Source organism: Cydia amplana, chromosome 22, assembly GCF_948474715.1.
Source record: "Cydia amplana chromosome 22, ilCydAmpl1.1, whole genome shotgun sequence".
Taxonomy (NCBI): domain Eukaryota; kingdom Metazoa; phylum Arthropoda; class Insecta; order Lepidoptera; family Tortricidae; genus Cydia; species Cydia amplana.
The window spans coordinates 9,481,760-9,505,966 of NC_086090.1; the positions used below are offsets into that span (position 1 = coordinate 9,481,760).

A 24,207-nucleotide genomic window follows, 5' to 3' on the forward strand; every position below is an offset into this window, starting at 1 on the left:
CGCGGATGCGTTATACTATTAGCGCCATCTGTCGGCGAGTAGCGAAACTAATGGTAAGGTATTATTTTAGAATTGATAGAAAAAATAAATTTAGTGATTTTATTATGTTACAATTCAATAGTTTTAGCTATTGTTGTTGAAATTGAATTGGATTTTTTCGTATATTCGTGATTTATGTTGTATTGTAGTTTTTTTTATGGGATTTTTAATTTTTACCAAAGATATAGTGGTAGATTTTTTTTTTACTGAAAAATGGGCACGAAAAATTGTATAATACCTAATCCATTTTTTTAAGGTAATCATTGGGTTTATATATAAAATTTACTGGCAGATTTCTAAAAACAATTTTGAAAACACACACTCGTCCCATGCAAATGTGCATTAACAATTAATGCTAAACGGATACGCTAATATAAACACTTCATACCAAGTCGTATCCATTACCATCCATTTAAAAATAGCCCTTAAAACCATGGCTTTAAAGCCCTGTAGTTAAACCTTAGGCGTTCCATTCGCATCTTGTCTGAACTACGTCTTTTTCTACTTACATGTACACGTAAGCCTTATATCAAGGGTTTAAGGTTAAAAATAGTATACATATTTATGCACGAAAGGATTCATTAAAATGCTGTGTACATCCCGAAAATAAACTCACTGAATGGGCTCGGGCAGTATGCCAATTTTTGACATTTCCATACAACCGTGATGACCCTTCTCTTCATACGATTTCTTTAAAATCGGGGGTCAAGGTATACTGGTGGAGATGTAATAGAATGTAGGCGTGTAGACCTAGTTATGGTTGTTTTAAAGGTCATTGGCTTTAGTTGTAGGTAGTTTTATGGGTCTATTTGTATATGTCTGGTCAGACGTCTGTCATTAGCCAAACTATTGTTATGGCTGGGTCAACTGAGAGCGACACATTTTTGCAAACGTACAGTCGCCTACAGATATATCAGAGCGGCCGAGGTTCTCACAAATATCTGAACACGCCTCTATTGTCAAGGAGTTGAAGTGCGTGTTCAGATATTTTTGAGCACCTCGGCCGCTCTGATATATGTGATGGCGACTGTATAAGCGACAAGTCTACAATGACGCTTACGGTCAAAGATAATTGAAGCGTGTTTTTATACGCACGTCTCCTTTCTCCGCTCATCATCTCCTTAGTGGTAAGGCAGCCTTAGAGCGTTTTTACAGATCCGATATCGAATAGATGTCAAATGTATAAAATATGTGTTTTTCTGCATTTATTTATTCATATAAGAAATCAGGTATTGATAAAAAAATGTTAAAACTTAATGTAAAATAGGCGGACTTGATGCCGTAGGGCACTCTCTATCTAGCTAGCAGCTGTTTTTCTCATAGACGCCATTCGATAGACGCGAATCGATTTTAGACATGTCGGACCCCCGTCGGCTATCGGACCGACATTATCGGATGTCGATATCGGATCCTACATCCGATACTACGAAATACTATGGTATCGGATCAGACAATGGGAAAACGCTCTTACATTGGTGCGCTGAACGCCGTACAAATAATGTTCTATGTGCCTACCACCAGTTTGGCACTGACATAAACGCAATCGAGAACGTTATTTACTTTCTATGCATCTCGTTCGTACTCGCATATTAGTGCAAGCGTATATAGAAAGTAAATTACGTTCTCAATAGCGTATAAGGTCAGTTTTGATTTGACACTGTCAGTAACTCATGGTACGGGCTCTACTCCAATCACTTAGAGAGTTTTCTTAGCCCTCAGTCTATCTAGAATGCATAACATGCAATAACATTGCACTACATAACAACGCGGGAACGTATGCAGATTTAAATTGCAAATGCAGTGCATTCGAATTTTAAACATTTCGCATTATTTGCAGTTTGCAGTGCATACCAATCCTTATTAATTAACATAGTATAAAACAAAGTCGCTTCCCGCTGTCTGTCTGTCCCTATGTATGCTTAGATCTTTAAAACTACGCAACGGATCTTGATGCGGTTTTTAGGGTTCCGTAGCCAAATGGCAAAAAACGGAACCCTTATAGATTCTTTTTAAATAGCTAGAGTGATTAAAGAGGAAGTTTTATGTATAATTTGTTAACCCGTGCGGTGCGAAGCCGAGGCGAGTCGCTAGTTAATTATAAATGCGAAAGTAATTATGTATGTCTGTCTGTTTCCTCTTCACGCTAACCATTAACCGACTCATATGAAATTTTCTATGGAGATAGATTGAGGCCCGTGGAAGGACATAAGGTAGTTTTTACCAATCATCATTATTCCTGCAGACGAAGTCGCGGGCAGAAGCTAGTCTAAATATACCTAATTGTAAATAAGTACTGTTATATAGATTTTAAAAGATAATGAACGGCCTAAACCGGCGAAATTAGGACCTAAGAATAATTTTCTTCAAATGTTGAGAAGCTCAACAACAATTTCTAGATATAATCGACGTTAAACTTTCGTGAGACATATTTTAAACTTATTAACGCCACTTGCACCATTCCTCTAACCCGGAGTTACCCGGTTAAACCCGGAGTTACCATGGTTACCAGTACAATTTGACACTTGGTTAACGCTTTAACTGCTTAACCCCGGGTTAGTGGGGTGGTGCAAGTGGCCCTTAGTGAGTTAAACCGTTGTCGTCTAAACCGTTTAATTTCTAGATATGAAAATTGAGTTGAATGTATTTCACAATTTCTACGCTAACGAAGTCGCGAGCGGATAGTAGTTACTTACCTAGTTATACAAGTATGAGCGAGGTAGGTACATAGATACAAGTAAATGTCATATCAAGATAAGTTTTTTAAACTTCTAATGCCGTTTCAGGTCATTGACCCTGACCATGTTGATAGTACAAACTACAAAGAGATCACATCACAAGATATTAAAGTTTGATCAAAGCAAAACAATCTTGCATATTGGTTTCGCTTTCAATTGAATTGGCTTCTTTCATGTTATTATTGGTATTCTTTTAGATTTAAGAACGATTGGAATTTTATTGTTCAAGGGCGAATAGGTTATTTGAGACCTGAATTGATTCGTTTTTTCTTTTTAGGCTGAAGTTCGTGAGCAAAATTATAAATACATTGATTATTTTTGTTGAAAACTTTAAACTATTAAAGCAAAACTATGTAAAATGTAAAGCCAGATCTACATACACCTATAGGTACAGTCACGCTCCGTGATTGTTACGCCATTTAGGGTTCTAGCTAAATTGGACATTCCATAGCGTAAGTATGGAACAACCAATTTAGCTAGGACCCTAAACGGCGTAACATTCCCGGAGCGTGACTGTACATACCTACAAGGAATCAGTTTATATAAGTACCTACGTCATTTAACAACTCTGGCAATAGGGTAACACTACCCTATTATTGACACCCTACCAATGGTTAGCACTTTCAGTCTTTCAACCTCTTTAGCCATCTGTTACTTTTTCGTGCCAATCATGAGGTACTTTGTAAAATGTTACCACTTTGGTTAAAAGATACTTTCATTTACATTGGATTTTTATGACCTACCCTAGTTCACAATCGTACTAATTACGGAGATTTTTTTTGTTGTAATTAGTACCGTAGCGCACAGACATAAAGTCGTTAATATACAACCAATTTTTCCGCGTAACCTACTAAAGGTACGACTGCGAAGTTAGGGTATCGAAATGGGGTTGGAAACTGTCAAAGGTTTGCATAGATGGCGCCATCCTAGCTTGCCCCTTTTTCTATAAGATTTGGCTTAAAGGGCTGGCATCCAGGGCATACATTTTTTTTTACACATTTTTAGATTCTGCTAAATACCTACTTCGACCGGCCAACCCAATTGGAATTGCGTTTCTGTTTCATAGGCCTCAGGCAAAACCGCAAGGAATAGTACATTACTGCAGACGCCGGGAAAGAAGGGCTTGCCGGGTGAGTAGGTATAGCCGGCCGACCGTAGGGAGGCCGGATAGTGATACGAAGCCGGCAAGACCTTTTCACGGCTAGGCAAGTATAGTGCTTTTCTCAAACATGCAATGAAATAAAAAAATACACCACTCAAAAAAACAAATTTATAATCTTTATAATAAAAATCCAACTTCACAACAAAAGTTTTTTAATTTTTCTTCCAATCACGCCATAATTGTTTTTTTTTTTACGGAAGTCGTCCGTATTTCGCGTGTGTAGTGTTCGAATAGACCTTATTAGGGCCATTATACACAATCTGATAATAAGAATCTCAATTTCTATAAATAAAATAAATGCAGAGGATTTTAAATAGGTATTGTCTATGGTCTCTGGTGACTTACGTATAGACAAAATTTTAAATTTATTCATCTACACATTGAATCATACAGATTCGTATTCTTAATATCAGTACGTTCGTGTATAACAGGCGTTAACACGGATATTTTGGTCCGATAACCATTCATTCACCAAAAATATAAAAAAAAATATATAATTCGGCTGTTTAGTCTGTTCATGGACACAGACCCCATGTTTACATTAGAATTTAAAAAAAAATTACTTCCCGGCCTAGGCCTTCAATTTCGTATGAAATTCCTTTACAGTTCTCTGGAGTTGCTCCGCCCTAAACGTGATACTTCGAAGCCTGATATAACGCCCGGAGCGACGACATTTCATTGCATGTTTGAGAAAAAGTAATATTAGTGTTATGACGGCTATGTCACAACGTCTGTGCCTAATCTAGATCTTGTGGTTATATAATGTCACCACAATATAGTCTGTGGTTTCATGATGTCTTGACGCAACTCAGTTATTAGGTAAATATCTGGGAGACCGATTTTGCTCGGAAAACATACAAAAACTCAAAAATGCGCGTTTTCCCAGAGAGAAGACCTAGCTAGATCGATTTATCGCCCCCGAAAACCCCTATATAGCAAATTTCATCGAAATAGTTAATGCCGTTGCCGAGATCCCCGAAATATATATACCTACATATAAATAAATAAATATACAAGAATTGCTCGTTCAAAGTTATTAAGATTAAGATAAGATAAGATACGGGTATTCTGTATGTATTCTATCACATTTCCAAATAAGTTATGTATTATCAATCTTATACCTACACATTGATTTAGTTCCACAGCAAGCTCAGAGGGCCTACCGCGAAAACCGAAATTCGCAAATTGCGGGGATCTTTCTCTTTTACTTTACTCCAATGAAGGCGTAATTGACAGAGAAAGATGCCCGCAATTTGCGAACTACGATTTTCGCGGTTATAGTTCAGTACCTAAAGCTTGTGTTTGTGGATAGGTAAATAAATAAATAGTGCAGTCGCCATTAGATATATCGGAGCGGCCACGGTGCTTAAAAATATCTGAGCATTCACTTTAGTCTTGATAATAGAGACATTATTCAGATATGTGAGAGATTTGTGAACACCTTGGCCGCTCCGATATATCTGTAACTTTAACACGGAAGGATCACGTAAGCTTACGAGTAAATAAATACATAACTTACCTATATGTATGTATACACTATACATTCGCCATCAGATATATCGAAGCGGCCGAGTTGCTCAAAAATATCGGAACACGCACTTTAGCGATAGCGCCTTGACAATAGACTTCAATAGAGACGTGTTCAGATTTTGTGAGCATCTTGGCCGCTCCGATATATCTTTACAAGCTTTTTATGGCGAATACTTGGCATTTGCGGATCATTACCTAACATTAGACCGGTGTAATCTAAGTTGGCTTGCCAAACGATACTTGGCTTCATGTTTATATTATACACAGAGTAATTTAGAAACGGCCTACTTGAAAGTTAGGTCTTTAGGCCCACCATACAAAATTATAGCTAAGGAAGTTTGAATCGAAATTAGTTTTGTTTTTAATTGGGTTGAATTTCGTTTGTTCGAAATATTCGTTGGCAAGTCCAACGGAACTAAACTTTATTCCGTTGCCATGGAAACCATAAAAACATACACTACACATTTCCACCTTAAATATGTGCTAATTCATTGTGCTTTTGATTAAATATAATTATTGTGACTACAGGACGGTTTTCACTCCTTCGCCCTTACGGAACCAGCCTAATCCACCGATGAAGTCGTTAATAATTTTCAACTCCATGTTTACCCAGTTTGGGGTTGAATTTCAACTCCTTCCTCAACACTTACAGCATTTGAAGAATAGTCTTTCAATCATAAACTATAAACTGAAATAGATGTCTTATACAATCTTTTTTCCTCTAGGTTTAGGATGTGCGTTATGTGTGAATATCTAAAGTAACGAAACTCTTTACATGTAGAATAGTATTTAGTAGATCGACTAAAATTCAACTCATTTCATGATTCAAGATTCACCGTTTAAATCGGTTCCTCAGCGTATGTCGCAAACCTTTTCTACTGAAGTTTCACTCTACGTTTAATGCTCTCGCCGTACCTAATAGGTATAGGTACTACAGGTTAAGTATAGGTAGTAGTATAGGTACTACCTATACTTAACCTATTTAGGTCAGGTCAGGCTAGGATCATGATTTTAGCGTAAAAAGGTAGTATAAATTGGCTCACCTGCAAGATGGCAATTGCCGAGGCCATCTAACATCAATCATTCTGTTTGGTACTCTACTCTATCCAATCACCAAACAAGCTTTTTACTTTCTCAAAACCAGTATAAGTATGCCTCTCTAATGGATACTTTTTACCGGATCTCTCGGTCAAGTTACGTTGGTGATGACGCCCAAATCGCGCGCTCCACCACAGAGGCGGAATACATGGCTAGTTACGCGGTTATCACACTGATGCGGTTCCGCACGACGCTTCGGCATGTAAGCGAAATAGTGCTATGTAGGTATATAGCGATGTCTCGCTTGTACACTGTGAAGACCTTATCCGTAGGATCTGCTGGCGATCGGTTTAATTCGGACTTGATAGATTCCACTTTAAAATCCCATTTGGCTGGTTCTTTTCGTGTTTTATTAACTCGCTGGATTGAGAGGAGCACTATTAATGGCAGGCGCTTGGGTGCCTTTTTAAAACGAAATGGAAATTAAAAACTTACAAACCTTAGATTTATTTCATTAGATGTGGGGTATTAGGTAGGTATTACGTATTTTCTTCATTAATATGTTATGATTCAAATAGCGCGAACTTTCCATTCTGATATTATCATTTAGAGAAACTAAGAGTACCTACTCAAATCATTTAATTTCCTCAGTTACGTACAAATTACTTTCATCATATTTTTATGTCATTGGTGGCGAACAAGCAAACGGCCTTATGATAAGCACAAGTAGTTACTGTAGCTTATGTACATTTGTACTGTCGGCAGAAGAAGTAACTATATAATAAGCGGGCCAGGTGTTCAAAATGATCTGCACTGAGATTGTATCTCCATGGGTGGCGTTTAAAACTCTTCACTCTTCTTTTTTGAAGAAGTATACTTTTTTGTGCCATAGACTAACCACTCCCTTGTTAACAGGCCGCCACAGAACTACGGCGCGGCGGTGCTGGCGCGGGTGGGCGATGGCGCGGTGCCCTCCTACGCGCCCCCCAACCGCGCCTTCTTCACACCCCCGCTGCCCCCCGAGTACAGGAACCCGTTCGCTGACAAGCCTACACTTAGAGGTAAAGTGGTCTTTTCTTCTTCTCGACTGCTTGTCTAAGAAGCAAGGCGGCAAGCGATTATACCTACGTCAAAGTGAGACGCTTTCAATCATGGAGACTCGTCGCCGTTTCGCTGCCGCTTGCCGCCACCGCGAAATGTGGCAGAGCCATAAGGGATAAGGGTTGTGACCAACAGGAGTGCTGTTCTTCGTTACTCTTCAAACCTTTAGATATCTGTATGTCTTACGAGTATGCTACGTTTTTGAGTTATAATCATCAATATCTTCATCAACCGGTGCACGTCCAATCGTCCATCGATGGATGGATAATGATGGGATATGGGATATCATCCAATAGTAGTTTATGCAACAGTGATATAATAAGGGTTCTTAAAATTCAAGGGTCGAAGTTACAAAACGAGACGTAGTCGAGTTTTGTAAAAAAAGACCCGAGAATTTTAAGAACCAATTATGAGCTGTTGCATACATTACTTTTTCTATGACAGCTGCAGCAAAAAAAAAAAAAAAAAAAAAAAAAAAAAAAAAAAGTTATTATTAAAAAAAAAGAGTTATTATTAAAAAAAAGAGTTATTATTTAAAAAAATTTGAGTTATTATTAAAAAAAAAAAAAGATATAATTGTAAATGAAAACATACCTCTTTCAATCAAGATGATCGGAACTTGTATCTTTAAAAAAAATAAAGCAGTTGTATTATACTCATAAGATGACTGCTAGCAGTCATCTTATGAGCCTATAGACAAAGCATTCAAATGACATTGCTTTAGATATCACTGTCAGTCATTTAATTGACACATTTAAGTGCTGGAGTAGAAAAAAAATTAAGATGCTGTTTTTTGTCGTTCCGGATTTATATGGCCATTGTGTGTGAAGGCTCCTCCACGATGGGCCAGCGCCGGCCACTCCAACTACTCCAAGGGACGCATTTATGCGTTAGAGGGAGCAAGTGATATTGCTATCTCATTCTACCGCATGGCTGCGTCCCTTGGAGTGGCCGGCGCTGCCCCATCGTGTAGAGGAGCCATGACAGAGCAGTGTAACAGGTCGATTTCTTAAGGATGCTTCAAAACTAACAACAAATATCTTCCGCTCTATCATAAACTTTACTGAAAATACCTAGCTAATACTTTAATCAAACAATCTAACTTGACATATTTCTGTATTCCAGGCACGAACACAGACGGGAACAACTACCTTAACCGGAGGCCTATCCCCCCTCCGTCCCTCGGGCCAGGCCACGAGAGGATACCCATCAGGCCTCCAGGACAGGTAAGACATAACAGCAGTAACACGAGGCCACGGAACGCACATTCCAGGCGTGCACCTGCACGGAACGCTTGACGCTGACGCCGACCGGGTTCATAAATAATTACAAGATATAGCCTGACCAGTAATATATGATAATTGTCAAGAGGGCGCTGTTATTCTCATGTATAGGGTGACAATTCAGTGTAGTATGAAAAAATTAGTTCCAGTGAAATTCCGCAACATGGCGCACCCTCAATAGATCCTATATATATTTATATAGAATAGATATAAATATTTATATTAATAAACGCCCTATTATTTTAATTGAGATAAGATAAAAGATTTTTATTCGTGACGATCACAAAACAACAACAGCAAGAAAAGAATTGCATTAAATATCACCTGCGCTTCGACACGGCGGTCCTGACTGTCACACGTCCTCGTGTGCAACAAACCATGTAATAGTCATAATTCAAACTCTGATTTTCATACTAATATTTTGCCTTAACCAGGGGGCCATAATGCCATAACCCATCACCTTCCTATGTGCAAGATTGTATGGTATTTAGTTCTGTTTAAATTCTTAACTGCCTCCTACTCTGCCGTCGTTAATAAAAACCGCATCATTCAACTGAAGATGTCAATAAAAGAAACAGAATTCGTCATACATCATACCCTTTTCTCCAAGCGCACGTAAAATGCAAATGCGTCCCCCAAACGGCAATACTACGACGTCTTTATCCCAAAACCATTACTCCAAATCTGCTACAAACCCTTACAAATCAATCATCATTGTAGGAGACCTCGTCGCCTCAAGTACCAGCACCCCCGCCCGCGCCGCCCCTCCCGCCGGCCGGCATCGAGCCGCAGAAGAAAAAACCACTCAACACACCTAGCCATAAGGTATGTATTCCCTTGACATACTATACCGCCCCCTATTGTTTAACGCAAATGAGACCCAGTGGCTTCACCATAAAGTCGACATTCCATTGGGAAGGGTTAGGTGATTGACTCAAGCCATATAAAGAAGGATCTTGGGGTTAACATACTAGTTGCTTGAGGTATAGAAACGTTTTACTGAAGCCAGATAAGTTCGTATTAAGTATTTTGCATTGTTCACGTGCGATTTACAAGTTAGATTTAATAATACGAAGCCATAATATATTCGGAAATTGAATTGGTATTTATGCCAAATATAGACCCATTATTAGTTTACGGAAGTGGAAAATTCAAATAGGCAAATTGGCTGTAGACTATATAAGGATTGACTTACTCAAAACAACAAAAATAGTCTTAAATTAGTACTTAGAAGGCCCAGACGAATTATTAATTTATTACCTAACGAAATTTCCTAACGTTTACTATTTGCGAGATCAAAAACTTTCTTACACTCGTATATAAACTTGATTTTCTTCTCCTTTCAGCCTGAAGAACTAGACAGCGACATAAAGCATGGCTCGGACCAGGCCAACTTCACAGACTTCGTGCCAAACTCCCTCAACATCCCCACCATCTCTCGCATCCTCTCCGGCTCGAACGGACGCAAGGAAGACATACCCGACGTCCTCCTCAGGACCGTCACCGCCAAACCTCAGCACACAGAGAAAACCTCCAAGAGTGACGTCTACGTCACCAAAGAAGGTGTCACCCTCAGCGACGCCAACAGAGACAGCTCCACTGAAGGCTCAGTCCTTGCCGTCCTGGACCCCGAAATGAACAACCTAGATAGACCTCTAATCGTCGACCAAAACGGAGAAACGAATACTAGAAGAAACCTCCAATACTCGACTAATAAAGATAGAAACGAGAGCAGAAACGACGAATTCACACCAGCGACGACTGTGCATTTCGATCTCAAAGATCCAGAAATGTCCACGGAAAGATACCATAATCTAGCCAACGTCAATTTGGATAAGAAGAATCTGAAGCAGGACTCGAAGAATGGACCAGTGCAGAGAGCAGGCGTCACCTGGCCTTTCGCCTGGAACGTACATATTTATTTAGCGACAGTTATTTTTACAATCCTAGCCGTATTCTCTATATTTAAGATCATATGCTATAATAAGTTCACGCACCTCTTCACCCAATACTACTTTATTATACTACACTTAATCTTAGTGTTCGTATGTCTAATGAGGATATTCTACATGTGCTACGATCCTTATAATATCAACAATTCGTTGCCAGTTTTTCTTAGTGAGATCCTGCTGCATGTCCCAGAAATATTCCTGAGCATTGCTTTCTCATGCACCATCCTGTTCCTGTTAACCAATAGCATCAACTTCAAGAACACTTGCTGTTCTTTCCTGTTCCGTTCGAGAACAATCATCGTCGGAGGCGGTCTCCACCTCCTCTCGTGTCTGATGTTGCATATCTTTGAAAATAGTAATACAATTTATAGGACTCCGCAGGGAGTAGAAAAAAGGGTATTAGGTCTAACTTGTCAAATAATATTTATCATGGCATGCTTGACGCTAGGTCTGTGCTATCTCTATGTATATAAAATGCTCAAGTCCATTCTCCAAAAGAAAAGCCACACGTATATACACGGCTTCCAGAATTTATACCAGGCCATTCATATTAATCTGGCGACGGCATTGCTGTTCGTTTTAATGGCCACACTTCAAATATACGGTATCTTCGGAATAAGTCAAGTCAATATGACGAAATTCAACTGGCTTCAATGGGGCTACCAATTCTCCTTACGTCTTATCGAGATTTGCATTGTAGCCCTTATCTCCTGGGTCATAAGTCTGAAAGTCGGTATCGTGGCTTCTCTACAGCATGAGAAGGCTGACGGGCAGAAAATATCTGGTTTAGGCTTGTTCCCTTGCACGGCTGGGTCTAGCAACGAGCAGTTCGAATCAGACTATCCCGCCATCTGTAATACTAATACGAATCTACATACGTATACTTTAAGAACTGGCAAGCCGATCTATGAATCGGCCGGCCATCATCCGAACCTGCCCGATCCTTGCTGCGGGGGACCAGCAATGGAACACCCGAGGTTTCTGAACACTATCGGGGCCGCTTGCGACAATAATTCTGGAACTGAAAACTATTCTGGACACAGTTCCATAGCCAACGCTGGTCATAGCAGTTCAACGGATTCCAGCAACGCTACATCCAGCCAAGGTGTGAACAATCATTTGATCAAACACCATCCAAACATGGCTGGTTACAACGGCATAGAATCCGCCTCCGACGACCACTATTCCAACTGCGACCCCGCCATCCAATCCTTACAAGGAGATGACCCATTAGACCACGAATACAATGTCATACAGTACGGCAGCAACAGCGACTTTATTCGTGACATCAAAAACCAGAACTACAACGGTGGTTCGAACAGAAGTTCGCACAACTTCAAACACATGTCGTACGACAGGGTATCCTCTAGAACGAATAGCAATCCTCGAAAGAAGCATAGAGCGAAGAACAAGAACGTCCAGAACTGTATGACTATGGGTTACGACGCATCGATGGGACATCATTACCATCAGCCCCATATACCTGATGAATACGGGAATTATAACACGGAAAACGCGTCCTACCACGCCTCGGGCATTCAAACCCTTAACCCTAACAGGAGTTACGGGGAAGGTTGTCAAAGGAGTTCCCAACGACGGAATTCCCCATCTACTTCCGCGGCTAACTCCAGTGGGAGTCAGAAGAGAGGGAAGAACAACGGATTCCCTGATAGGCCTAAGTCCACAGACTTGTACGGGTTTTCCGAAGACCCTAACGAGAGGAGCTATCCTTGCGCGTTAGCTCCTCAACCGGCGCCGAGGAATTGCGGGTATGAAGCCTCATATGCCCAGCCTCAGGATGAAATAAACCCTAATGAAGCTGAGGGGAACAGTATGCTGGTGGCTCAGGATGGCTTCGTGAGGTTCCGGCCTTTGGAAGACGGTCCCTCGCAAACTTGATTCACCATAAATCTGCCGCTGGCAGAGAACCTTAGCTTCTGAAGAATAAAGGCTGATTTTGAACGCTCTTTTTTTTCTGAGCTGCCGAGCCTCGAGTCGTTGACTCTCCGATCATGTAAATTGTAAATGATTTAGGTTTAATGCGATATTTAAGTATCATTAACGGCCTCATGTACATACGCGTTTTTTTAAGTTTACGGCCTTTTTATAAGAAATCGTGATTTTTTTATGACCCTGTGACGAACTAGCGATAGTTTTACTATTTTTGCATTTATATTGACGAGGAAAAGTCTTCAAATAATTTACTTTTCCTGCAAGTATAAATGAAAACTGAGCGTTATTTTTATTGAAGTTTTGCCAACAGTACATTGCCTAACTGCAAAAAGATTTCTTAAAAAAACGTTCGATACTAAGAACAAAAATATTTTTATGTCCCCGTTCGTGTATACCTCGCAAGGTTAGGGGTGAATTATCAAAAAAATATTGCAATTTAACGACTTTTTAGAATCAGCTCCAGACATTTTGGGATATTTTATATATCCTTGGATCGACTGAGAATTCAGTAACATAGACCCCCTTGGATTTGCCATTTGTTATAGGTTTAGCACCATAAAGGTATGTGTATAATACCCACTTAGTTGTAAGTTAACGACAATTTTAACTATATGTGATATCGTTATAAACATTTTGTTTCAAACAAATCTGTCCATAGATAAGGAATCCAGACATATTTGATGTTAAAAAAACATTTATATGTGACGTTCCACAGATAAAGGTACCTTACAGCTGTTACTGCTTACGTCGTGTTATGTAGCACCGCATTAGTATAGGAGTCTCGTAACAGTGTAAGCGCCGACCGCCGTAAGGTGCCTTTACCGTGGAACGTCACATATGTTGGCTGGTGTAATCGTGTCCATATTTGCAGTCCAAGTAATTTAATCATGAATTAAATTTATAAATATTATATGTTTTGTTACGTCCGTCAAATTATGTTCAATTTAATCAACAAGGATATAAACTGCTTGTTCATAATTAATCACAAATATTTTTATTCATCCTACGAAGTTAATCAGAATTTTTTATTCAATTATTTGTTGATTAAAATATTATCCCCAATTGTGAATAATTTGTGTCTAAATACCAATTGTAGAGCAGTAACAATATCTGAATGTCCTATAAAAGTGTTACCACCATAGTATCTTCGTATATTTAGATCCACGGCAAATAGAACAAAATGTTTTTTTGTGAAATAGCATTTCGCCTAGTCAGCACGACAGAACTACCATTAATATGCTGCCATTTTTAATCATACGACTACATTCGACACGCACTAAATTATATGGCGATTATATTGCTATTCGCTATGCCAGAAGTGCGTTGTGTAAACTTATATTGGGCTCAATTTGACATATATTAAATATCAAATTACTAATGTAGGTCATAGCCGCCAGGCGGCGCTACTATCGTGCACATGGCTAATAGAGTTAAGCTTTTGTTGTAACTGAATGTGGAAAAAATAAGAGAAATATGTATAATTGCAGTATAATACAGTGCGTTTCGAATATAGGAACTGTTTAGGATACCAGAATATATAAGGAGTTGATACACGAACACAAAACTATATGTAGATTTGTTATCTACAGTAAATGTATGTTGAACATAAATATTATACAATTAACTTGATGTTGGCACTATGAATAGATAGGTAAAATTAAAATAATTGTAAAAATTAGAGAAATACTAAAGAATATTTATAATCGGTACCATCATTCTACGTTTTGTGGTGTTCGTATGTGGCGATACTTAACCGTGCTCATATAATATAATTCCTATGTATATAGATCTTAAATAAGTATCACAGACGGAATATTTCAGTCAGTCACTTGACTTGGTATTGTCGGTGCCCTAATTTAAGTAAATATGACAACGTGGCTACTTAATATCGGGCACTTACTGTACAAGCGTCAAATCATTTACACATCCAAGCAGTTTATGTATCAAACCAATTTTTTTTTTGTTTCATTTATTTATTTGTATGTTTACATAGACAATTAATATTGTTAATACACTACCAAACCCACACAATAATTGTGCTTATGTGTGTAGTAATTAAGTCAAAAAAATGAGAATATCAAATTATATTTGTCCAAGTTGAAGTAAGTTTTGGAATTTTCACAAAAAATTGTGGAAGTATCGTTTTTGGAAAATAGAAAAAAATTCGTTCGTGTCCGAAACATTTCCAATTATGGAACGCAATTTTTGAAACTGTGTACCTAACAACAACAAGTTGAAACAAATTAGATCAAATGGAAAATTCCAAGACCCTTTTTGGATGTTTTGTATGGAGATTACTTTTTGGATTCTGTGACTTTGATGCTTATTCAAGTGTGCTGACTAAATAATTCTTTTGTGCAAATATGGTATGGCTACACGCCTGCCGCGAATGCCACTAATTTTATTATTTCTATCTTAAGCCTGTAAATATTACGGGATACTATAAAGTACCCTTTACGGAACCGTCGCGTTCAATTTGTTGTAAATTTATATAATTTTTTTTAATATTTCCAAGACTGTACTTTATCATTTAACAAAATGACAACTGACATATTACTATGTATAAATAAATAAAAACGGTATTGCATTTGTTTGTTTTATTTATTCAATAATTATAATGATGGAAGCTATTGAGGTTTCTCTGTTGGTACCAATGGGAATAGTCCGAATATTTGGAGAATACAGTTGATTCCCACTATTTCCCACCAAGTTGTTACCGTCTGTAGTAACAACTGGGGATATAACAAATTGCACGCTAGATTTTTATGTAAAGGCCCATCCAGACGGGATGATTAAGCAGACCAAATGATCAGGAAAAAAATTGGCGTCAATCTCATCTATCGTTCACACGCACACAATTTAATCACCTATTTAAGATATATGGTGACATATTTTGACGCTCGGAATAAAAAAATACCCCCAAACGCGCACACGCTCGTCGAAAATTGACTTTCTTGCATCCACATTTCCAATGAATAGGTCAATATCTTAAAATAGAATCAAGTGGGATCGGCGAGACAATTTCATTTTTGCGTCCACACCACGCCACCTGATTTGATCAGACAATTTAATCAGATTGGGTGAATATTTTCCCGTCTGGACTGGCGCGATCAGATTTTATAATACCCTTTTATTATGACTCCCGAAAGTACGAAGGATTCAAATCTGTTGTGGCGATGTGGTGTGCTACAGTGGAAGTGGAAGGGGGAATAGTAGATTGTTAACCAAGGGATTAAAGGCACTCATTTCTGCCGAGATAGTTAGGTAGGTACGCCAATAGTCCGAGGCTGAAATTATGCACCCGAATTAAACATTCTACTTTTCATTTCGAATACGAGAAATGTAAAATGCATGTGTTTTTTTTAAAACATGAGAAAGTAGAAGTTTTTTTAGTAAATCTTGGGGGGTTTAGGTACTTTCAATTAACAATTTAGGCAAAAGTATCGTTATATCAGAATGGAAATTGTAGGTATAACAAATCCATTTAAACCCAAATTTCAATTGCCCTTCGTAAAAAAATTCATATAGTACAAATTCGTACTTCATTCATTCATTTAGAACCTAAATTCGTACTTGGAACGTAAAATGCTCTAGTGCAGAAACGTATCATTTTCTGCACACCCTTTAGAACAACAATGGCTCTTTCAGAGCATGAGAAATGAAAAATGAAAATATAAAGCTGGTCAACCAAATCTTGTCAGTAAAAAAAGGCGCGAAATTCAAATTTTCTATGGGACGATATCCCTTCGCGCCTACATTTTTCAAATTTGCCGCCTTTTTCTACTGTCAAGATCTGGTTGACCAAGTATAGTTTAATTCTCGTATATAAACAGACGAACTAATCACAATCCAGCTAAAATTCATAATTGGAAGGTTGGCAGACGGTCTGAGTGCTTTCCGGTGTAGCGGCAAACGTCAAAACTCGCGCTAACTGCATTCTATGATCCTGACGCTTCCGGTTAAGGGGAAGTGCGAAATTATTACAGATTTTATAAGACAACAAAAATGACATTGTAATATTACGAGCAACAGAAATATATTATGTTTATACTCGACGATGAATCAACAATTTATTTTCTTAATTTTGAACTGGAATAATTTGGAAACTTTTTTTATTTTATTAGCAGAAAAGAAAAATTCCCGCGCACCCGAGCTGTTATCGACATTATTCGTAGCTCGGTACTACTTACAGGGCTAGCGTGTCTTATTTGAAATATTTGTAATTTTTGGGCAGTTGTGTAAAAGTCTGTGACAACCCTACTGTGTTGTTGTGCGGTGTCGGCATTCACGCAAACATTAACTGCGTCGGTCCACTGTACTTTTTAGACTGTGGCAAGCAGTTAAGCCCATCTGAAATACGTTGCTGGTACCCGACAATTGTCTACTTTCCTACTAGTCAAATTAGCTTCTTTTTTAGAACTGTCAAAACGATTTGTTAATATGGAATTAAATATGAAAACATGTGTAGTGACGTCACGGTCAACTCGCCTACTTTTTAGGGTTCCGTAGTCAAATGGCAAAAAACGGAACCCTTATGGATTCGTCATGTCTGTCTGTCTGTCTGTCTGTCCGTCCGTCCGTCCGTATGTCACAGCCACTTTTTTCTGAACTATAAGAACTATACTGTTGAAACTTGGTAAGTAGATGTATTCTGTGAACCGCATTAAGATTTTCATACAAAAATAAAAAAAAACAATAAATTTTGGGGGTTCCCCATACTTAGAACTAAAACTCAACAATTTTTTTTTCATCAAACCCATACGTGTGGGGTTTCTATGGATAGGTCTTCAAAAATGATATTGAGGTTTCTAATATCATTTTTTTCTAAACTGAATAGTTTGCGCGAGAGACACTTCCAAAGTGGTAAAATGTGTGTCCCCCCCCCCTGTAACTTCTAAAATAACCTCGTAAGTCCCCGCGTACTTGTACAAGTACAAATTAAGGATAGCACTTCAGACCTGACATTTTAACTAGATAGATGGCGTAACTGCCTAATGTACTTACTCAAGTACAAATTTTTCATTCCCCATTTACCGGGTAGTTTTTTTACAACGGCAACACTGACACGGTCATTCTCATTCTATTTTCTATGGTCAATTTCGCCATGTTAGACAGGTAAAGTCAACTGTCAGTGTCAGTGTCACTATTTCGCAAGATGGCCACACAGTCAGGTCGCTGGCCAGCACGAGGTAAGATAATCGGTTTATATTCAAGTAATCACTTGTTTTTTCTGTTGTCATACGAATGTATTAGTATATTTAAATTATAAATATTGTAAAATAAACAATATTTCAAAGAAACCTGTATATTTAAGGAGGATCGTGATTGGTCAGAATAATTTGTACTTACGGTAGTACGTTCGGTCTAACTTACAAGTATTTTTTTTCTTATTCTAGCGTTTGATGAAAAGCAAATATCACAACTTCTCAATAACTATGTCTTCAAGGACTCGGATAATGAAGATATGTTTATATCTGAACCCGACCAAGAATCAAATAGGGACTTTTCTAATATGAAGATGGAGAAATAGAAGTTGTAGTACGCGGACGTGTATCTAGTCATCGATTTCAAAGTGCTCGTGGTCAATGAGGTGGGCGTAGCCGTGGTAGTAGCACAAGTGCACAAGGGCGCGACGTGGGCAAAGTGCAAGGGGTAGGTCTGGAGATCTAGTCCAGTTTTGAACACCCAAATCCAACCTTCGTAGATGTAGTATGGTATTAAAATAATGAAAAGAGCTTTTTTAATTCACCTTTTTATAAGAAGAAGATTAGTTATGTTGTAATAAAGTAAAGATTTTACTTTAGTGATGTTTAGACAAAATATATGATTTAATTTTAATATTAAATAAATCCTTTAACTTTTTTTATTATACTGTGTAAAAACCCAATGTACTCACACAAGTACAAAATATTTTCAATAATTTCCTTCTTAAAGAGGTGCTATACATAATAAACATACCATAAAAAATACTGAAAATAAGACCCCACTTCAAAAATCTCTAAAATCGACATCTTTTTGTTTCGGTCTGAAGCACTATTCTTGGTTTGTACTTGGTATAGTACAGCCGGCAGATATGACTACTGCTGTTGGAAAAACACAGGACTTACGAGGATAAGAGAATGATAAAACTGTTGGCAAGTCCAACAAAACTTCTTACTTTCGTTACCATAGAAACCGTAGTAACATTGCCTTCACATTTTTACACCTATACGAATAGTACGTGTTAATTTTCTACTTTTATATAAAATATATTTGTGGCTACAAGACGGAGTTTCTGTTCTTCTACCTCTACGAACCAGCTACAACCACCGCACCGCTGAACATTGGTCCTTCGAGAGAGAAGAAAGGACGAAGATTGGAAATTCCAGCTTGCGATAAATGGTCACCGATCCATCGTCTTCTTCGTGCGAAAATATTCACGCTTTTAAAAAGAAGTACGCAAACGGCGCGAAACAATAGGGCTACAATACCTATTCGCCGCATATATTCATCGTCATATATATTCGTGCATCTGTTCACGCAAAAATTCGCGTGCGACGCGAAACCTATTCGTCGCATCGCGCTATAACATAACGTCGGTTCTACGCTTCAATTCATCGTGGACCTACATTTCAAGCAAAAATTCGCGTGCGACGCGAAACCTATTCGTCGCATCGCGCTATAACATCGGTTCTACGCTTCAATTCATCGTGAACCTCCCATTTAAAACAAATATTTCAAGCAAGTAAGCTACTTCGCGGGCGGCGCGAACTGTGAGAAAACCAACTCATTCGTCGCATCGTGCAATTCTTTGATAAAATATCTACAATTTTAATATGTAATTCGTCGAAATTTAATTCGTCGCGAAAATTTGTATTTTTTATATTCGCCGCCATTGGGCTGCCAAGTCCGCCACCATCGCCATGCTTTGGCGCTGACGCAAGTGGCGCAACCACGACGTAGCCACGCGCAGCAGAGGACGTCGCCCAATCAGAGGACCGGCCATCGTTGAAAACTTCAACGCGATTGGAGGACAACAAATATCGTTCGTTCTTTTCATTCCACACTATCATTCTTTGCAATAACTTCACTCAATTTGTCTTTGGCACATCGTTATTTTTACAAGACGCTTTAACGCCATTTTGATAAAAAATATTTCGTTTTCTTTTAGTGAACGCTTTATAATATAAATATTTGATGGTTATTGCAGGAAGTGAAAGTTGTGCATTTTATGTTATAAGTAGTTTGGACTGTGGTCTGCTTTGTGTAAAGTTTTATGTGGTTCTTTAAGTCACAACCATTAACAATGGCTCCGACATCAGAGGATTTGAAGCAGTTACGAGCCTCCCGAGGTTATACTAAGGCTTCAATTACCCGCCTTTATAATTTTACCAGCAATGAAAATGATGTAGGTCTTAGTGCAATGTTTGCCTTGGAGACAAAGCGTACAAGAATAGTTGAGTTGTTTAACGAATATGAACAGTATAACAAGGAGATTTTAGCCTTAGACGAAGCAGACGCGGAGGATGTAGCGGACTATGAGGCAAAGTATTACCACATCCTCACGATTCTAAACGAGGCAATCAAAAACAAGTCCTCGCCCTCGTCCAATGCACCTGTGTCATCCTGTCAAAATAACTACAAGGCCAAACTGCCTACCATCAAAATTGATACATATACTGGAAAGTACAGTGAGTATACGGGTTTCGTTAATCTATTTAGGGCCATAATACACAATGACAGATCCATCGATAATGTCCAGAAATTGTACTATTTGCGCTCATTTCTGGCAAATGAACCCTTTGACTTGATTAAGAACCTTCCTCTTGCTGAAGGCAGCTATGAGGAGGCTCTTAAGCTTTTAGAGGAAAGGTATAATCATAAGTTTAAAATTGTAAATGAGCACATTAATTCCTTGCTTGATATAAATGCCTTGGTCAAATCTAACCCAGTAAATTTAAGACAGTTTGTGTCAAGTGTCAAACAATCTTTGTCTGCATTAAAGAACTTAAGTGTAAGTACTGATAACTGGGATCCTATTATATTGGCTATTTTGTACCGTAAATTAGACACCTACACGTCACGGGCATACCAATTGGAGCGCGATGACACCGAGGAGCCTACAGTCACCGAGTTCCTGCTGTACTTGGAGAAACGCGCCTTGGCACTGGAGAATGCTGAGCCGTCGCCGACAGCCGGGAAGTCTCACCACAAAGCAGTAGTAAATGTGACAGCGACTGCCTCGCCTGCCTGCAGCTATTGTAAGTCTAAACACCGAATATTTGACTGTAGCAAATTCAAGATGCTTACTAGTAGTGAAAGGATAGCTTTCGGCAAAAATAATAGCCTATGCTCTGTCTGTCTAAACAAACACAATGGTAAATGCCGCTTTCATTTCCGGTGTAGTACTTGCAAACAAGCTCATAATACCTTACTGCATCCGGACTCGGCTAACCAACCCCAAGTTTCTTTAGTATCAAATTTGGGGCATAATGGGGTACTATTACCCACAGTCAGAGTAAAGCTTTATTCACGGACAGGTAGCGAGGTACATGTAAAAGCTCTTTTAGATTGTTGTTCACAAAGCTCTTTAGCCACCACTAAATTAATAGGTATTTTAGGATTGACCCCAAGCAAGGACAACAGCAACATTATTGGTGCTGGAGAAAAAAGTACTGATACACGGTATTCTATACCCTTAGATGTGTATTCTTTGACCATGCCTTACCGAGTCACTGCGAATTGTAATATAATGGACAAAATTACCTGCAAGCTCCCACAAAATGAGATCAAATTGGACGCTATTAATATACCTGATGGAATCACTCTGTCCGATGTTGATTTCCATCAGCCGTCTGAGATCAATTTACTTCTAGGTGCGGACATATTTTTCCAGGTCCTCCTTCTGGAGCCAGTTCCCGGTCAGCAGGAGCGGTCTGCGCAGCCTGTTGAAGACCCAGCCAGTTCACACCCGACGGTTGTAAATACAAAGTTTGGCTACATCATAGGTGGGGGTTTACCGCGGCAACAAACCAGTGACAAAAGTAAGGTAACGCTTTTATGTACTCAATGTGACTCAAGTCTTAACGAGAGTCTGCAAAAATTTTGGAATGCAGAAAGCATCCCTGAAACCTTTTGTGAAGGCATGTCTGAGCATCAACTGTGTGAAAACATATTTCAGAACACAACTGTGTTGGAAAACAACAAGTTTCAGGTTGATTTGCCTTTAAAAGTTCCTTTGAATGAGGTCAATGATGTGCTCGGTAGCTCTTTTGATATGGCTTATTATAGGTTCCTTAACCTCGAAAAAAGATTACACAAAAATATAAATTTGCTATCAGATTATGAGAAGTTCATCAATGAATATGTAGACTTGAAGCATGGGCACTATATTGACTTCAATCAATTGGATTTTGAGAATGATCCTCTATACTTTGCATCCCATCATGCTGTAATTAATGACTCTAGCATAACTACACGTACCCGGGTAGTTTTTGACTGTTCTTTGCAATCTAACAAAAAGGTATCGCTCAATGACATTTTGCTTAATGGACCTCCGGTACAAAAAGACTTGTTTGACATAATGCTTTTGTTCCGATTAGGCAACTATACCTTCTCCACAGACATACGACGCATGTTTCGATGTGTTGAAGTTAATCCGATGCATGCCAAATTACAAAATATTTTGTGGAGAAGCAATCCTAATGAGTCTCTAAAATGCATACAATTAGATACTGTTACCTACGGGCAAAAGAGTAGTTCATATTTAAGCACTCGATGCTTACTAGAGCTCGCAGATAGGTATGAAAGTGATTTCCCACTTGCAGCTTATATATTAAGGAATTGCACCTATGTAGATGACATGTGTTTTTCAAACTCCGATTTAAAGGTTATGATGGAAGCCAAATCGCAATTAAGGGAGTTGTTAAGTAAGGGTAGTTTCAATACACACAAGTGGGCATCTAATGATCAGCAAGTCTTAGAGGGCATTCCCAACGATAAACGGCAGTTTGATGACTTAGACTTCCAAAAGGATAATTTATATTTAAAGACTTTAGGTTTAAAACTTAATATGCGAGAGGATTTCTTTGTTTTTTCTTGCCCCGAGGCCTTTAAAAAGGAAAAACCTACCAAAAAAGAAATATTAAGCTATATTTCGAAATTTTATGATCCGCTAGGTTTTATAGCGCCAATTATCATGAAGGCAAAGGCTTTCATGCAAAATATATATGCTGAGAAAATAGGTTGGAATGAGGTTCCTTCAGCTATGCTGCTTCAGGAGTGGTCTTCATTTGCTTTCAAGTTATCTCAAATGGAACCCTTCACCATTAATAGGAACCTGCACATCCCCTCGAATGCTTCTGCATTGCAATTGATAGGGTTTGCTGATGCATGTAGCACGACAGGTTACGGCTGTTGTGTGTATCTTCGGGTGGTCGACGAACACGGTAATGCTTCACTTTCATTACTTTGTGCTAAATCTCGAATCAACCCCCGCAATAAGGATACGCTCACCATAGCTCGCTTAGAACTGTGTGCTATGCTACTATTATCTAAACTCATCGCTCGTGTTTATGAAACGCTAAAATCGCAATTAAACATACAAGATGTATATCTGTTTTCTGACTCGCAAATTGCGCTAGCATGGGTGAAAACAGAGCCTTTAAGGCTTCAAGCTTTTGTTGCCAATCGGGTCAGGTTGATTCGGGATTTCACAGATAGATGGCGCTGGCTGTACGTACCCAGTGGAGAAAATCCGAGCGATTGCCTGAGCAGAGGCACAGATCCAGATGAGCTGCGCCACATACCCATGTGGCTGCACGGCCCAAGCTTTCTACAGGAAGGTAACTATAATTTTAATGATAAGCTTAACCCTCCTGCAATCGATGACCTACCTGAATTGAAAAAGGCTCCCTCTAGTGCCAAGGTGACGCTAGTTACTCAAAAAGGATCAGATCCTTACGATTTCTTAGAAAGGTATTCTGATCTCAACAAAATGGTAAGGGTAATGGCCTATGTTATGAGGTTTTGCTCTAATTTAAAAACTAAAAACACGAATAATCTTGAGCATCTCTCCGCTAAGGAGCTTCAATTAGCTTTACTCCAGATTATAAAACGTGAACAAGGCATTTACTTCAAACATGAAATTGACAGTCTCAAGGCTAACTTAGATAATGTTAAAGGTTCGCTTAACTCCTTACATCCTTTTCTTGATAATCAAGGTCTGCTGAGAGTTGGTGGCAGAATAAAAAACGCAAATGTGTCATACTCACAAAAACATCCTGTGATACTACCGAGGGAATCTCGCATAACAAAGCTTATTGTAAAGCACGAGCACCTTAGGCTGCTACATTCTCCGCCCAAGTTATTATTGTCAAGCTTAAATGATAAATATTGGATTGTAAATGGTCTTAGCTATGTAAAAAGTATAGTTA

General features: G+C 38.7%; 1 protein-coding gene across 1 annotated transcript in view; it reads left to right on the top strand.

The window, feature by feature from the left end:
• The window catches only part of LOC134658289 (uncharacterized), a 45,451-nt gene extending 32,350 nt beyond the window's left edge, over positions 1–13,101 (top strand). Inside the window, exons 3-6 of the mRNA XM_063513898.1 lie at positions 7,420–7,565; positions 8,731–8,831; positions 9,609–9,713; positions 10,235–13,101. Coding sequence (XP_063369968.1) covers positions 7,420–7,565; positions 8,731–8,831; positions 9,609–9,713; positions 10,235–12,739 — 2,857 coding nt within the window. The 3' untranslated portion in view covers positions 12,740–13,101. The remainder of the gene's footprint in view (positions 1–7,419; positions 7,566–8,730; positions 8,832–9,608; positions 9,714–10,234) is intronic.
• The last annotated feature ends 11,106 nt before the right edge of the window (positions 13,102–24,207 follow it).